This window comes from Octopus bimaculoides, chromosome 13, assembly GCF_001194135.2.
Source record: "Octopus bimaculoides isolate UCB-OBI-ISO-001 chromosome 13, ASM119413v2, whole genome shotgun sequence".
NCBI classification, from domain to species: domain Eukaryota; kingdom Metazoa; phylum Mollusca; class Cephalopoda; order Octopoda; family Octopodidae; genus Octopus; species Octopus bimaculoides.
In genome coordinates, this window is record NC_068993.1 from 5,429,383 (window position 1) to 5,430,488 (window position 1,106).

The following is a 1,106-nucleotide window of genomic DNA, read 5'->3' on the forward strand; positions in this document are numbered from 1 at the left end:
ATATATATATATATATATAATATTTGTTTGATTGCATAGGTTTTCATATATGTATATGTTATACATGCCTGTCTTTTCAAATATTAACCATTGCACTGAAATTTTAATCATAATATCTAATTTTGGTCATTCTCTTTTTTTCTCTTTTCTTCACCACTATTGCAGTACAAAACTTTATTACATTTAGCCAAGATGGAAGATACATATAGCGAGAATTCTGGGGAAACTGGGGCATCAGACAGTGGTCGTGGCGGGAGTGAAGAAGATGTGCAACTGAATCGCACCCCGTATCAGAACAGTAAATCAGGTAAGGGAATTCCCAGAGAAACGCTAGTCTTTGTTACAGTGGACAACGATACCATTATATACTGAATGAAATTTCGCACCAAATACCTACAAATAACAAAAGAAAAATGTATGAAAAAAACAAGTTGTCAATTAAAGAATCCATTGTGGAGATGAAATTGCCGTTATTTGTTGAAATTGTCTGTGAATCACAGGTAATTTGCGACACTATCAAAACAAAAAGCACCAGAGAAGAAGCTGATTCTTGTTGGAATTATCCATCTGGTCAAGGTAAATTTTGCAATGTCAAATTCCGTAAGTCTGTACTTTATGTCCAGATAATCTCTTGTGAGTGTGGTTTTTGTTTCTGCAGTGAGGCATTTTCATGCTAAATTCTTCCCTTAATGGTGAAAATAAACAAACACCCAGGACAAGTCAAGATATGGAATCATATCAAATCACATGACATACTTGAATCTGAAAAAATTTGAAATATTTCTTGGTATATTTTTTGTCCTTTTTTTTTGTTTTTTACTTTTTCTTTGTGTTTTTTTTTTGTTTTGTGTAATTTTAATTTTCGTTTCTGTTTGTTTCATTTTTATTACTCTCTAAAGATTTATATTTCAACCACCTTCATATACTCAGAGATATGTGTATATATACACAAGCACAAGAATGGATTTGTGTTTTAACATATACATATGTATGTATGTATCTATGTATGTATGTATGTACATCTACACACACATACATACATATATATATATATATATATATGTATATATATATATATATATATATATATATATATATATATATAT

General features: G+C 29.6%; 1 protein-coding gene across 13 annotated transcripts in view; it reads left to right on the forward strand.

The window, feature by feature from the left end:
- Nucleotides 1–1,106, forward strand: part of LOC106872422 (protocadherin-11 X-linked) — a 370,508-nt gene that overhangs the window by 342,976 nt on the left and 26,426 nt on the right. For 8 of the 13 annotated variants that reach the window (XM_052972305.1, XM_014919417.2, XM_052972306.1 and 5 more), the window contains one exon: nucleotides 166–300. Coding sequence is in view for 5 of the 13 variants with exons in the window: in XM_014919418.2 (XP_014774904.1) it covers nucleotides 166–372 (207 nt within the window). In the remaining 8 variants the exon portion in view is untranslated. Of the gene's footprint in view, nucleotides 1–165; nucleotides 997–1,106 lie in introns of those variants that run through there. The other 5 variants (XM_052972309.1, XM_014919419.2, XM_014919418.2 and 2 more) reach the window with 4 other exon arrangements.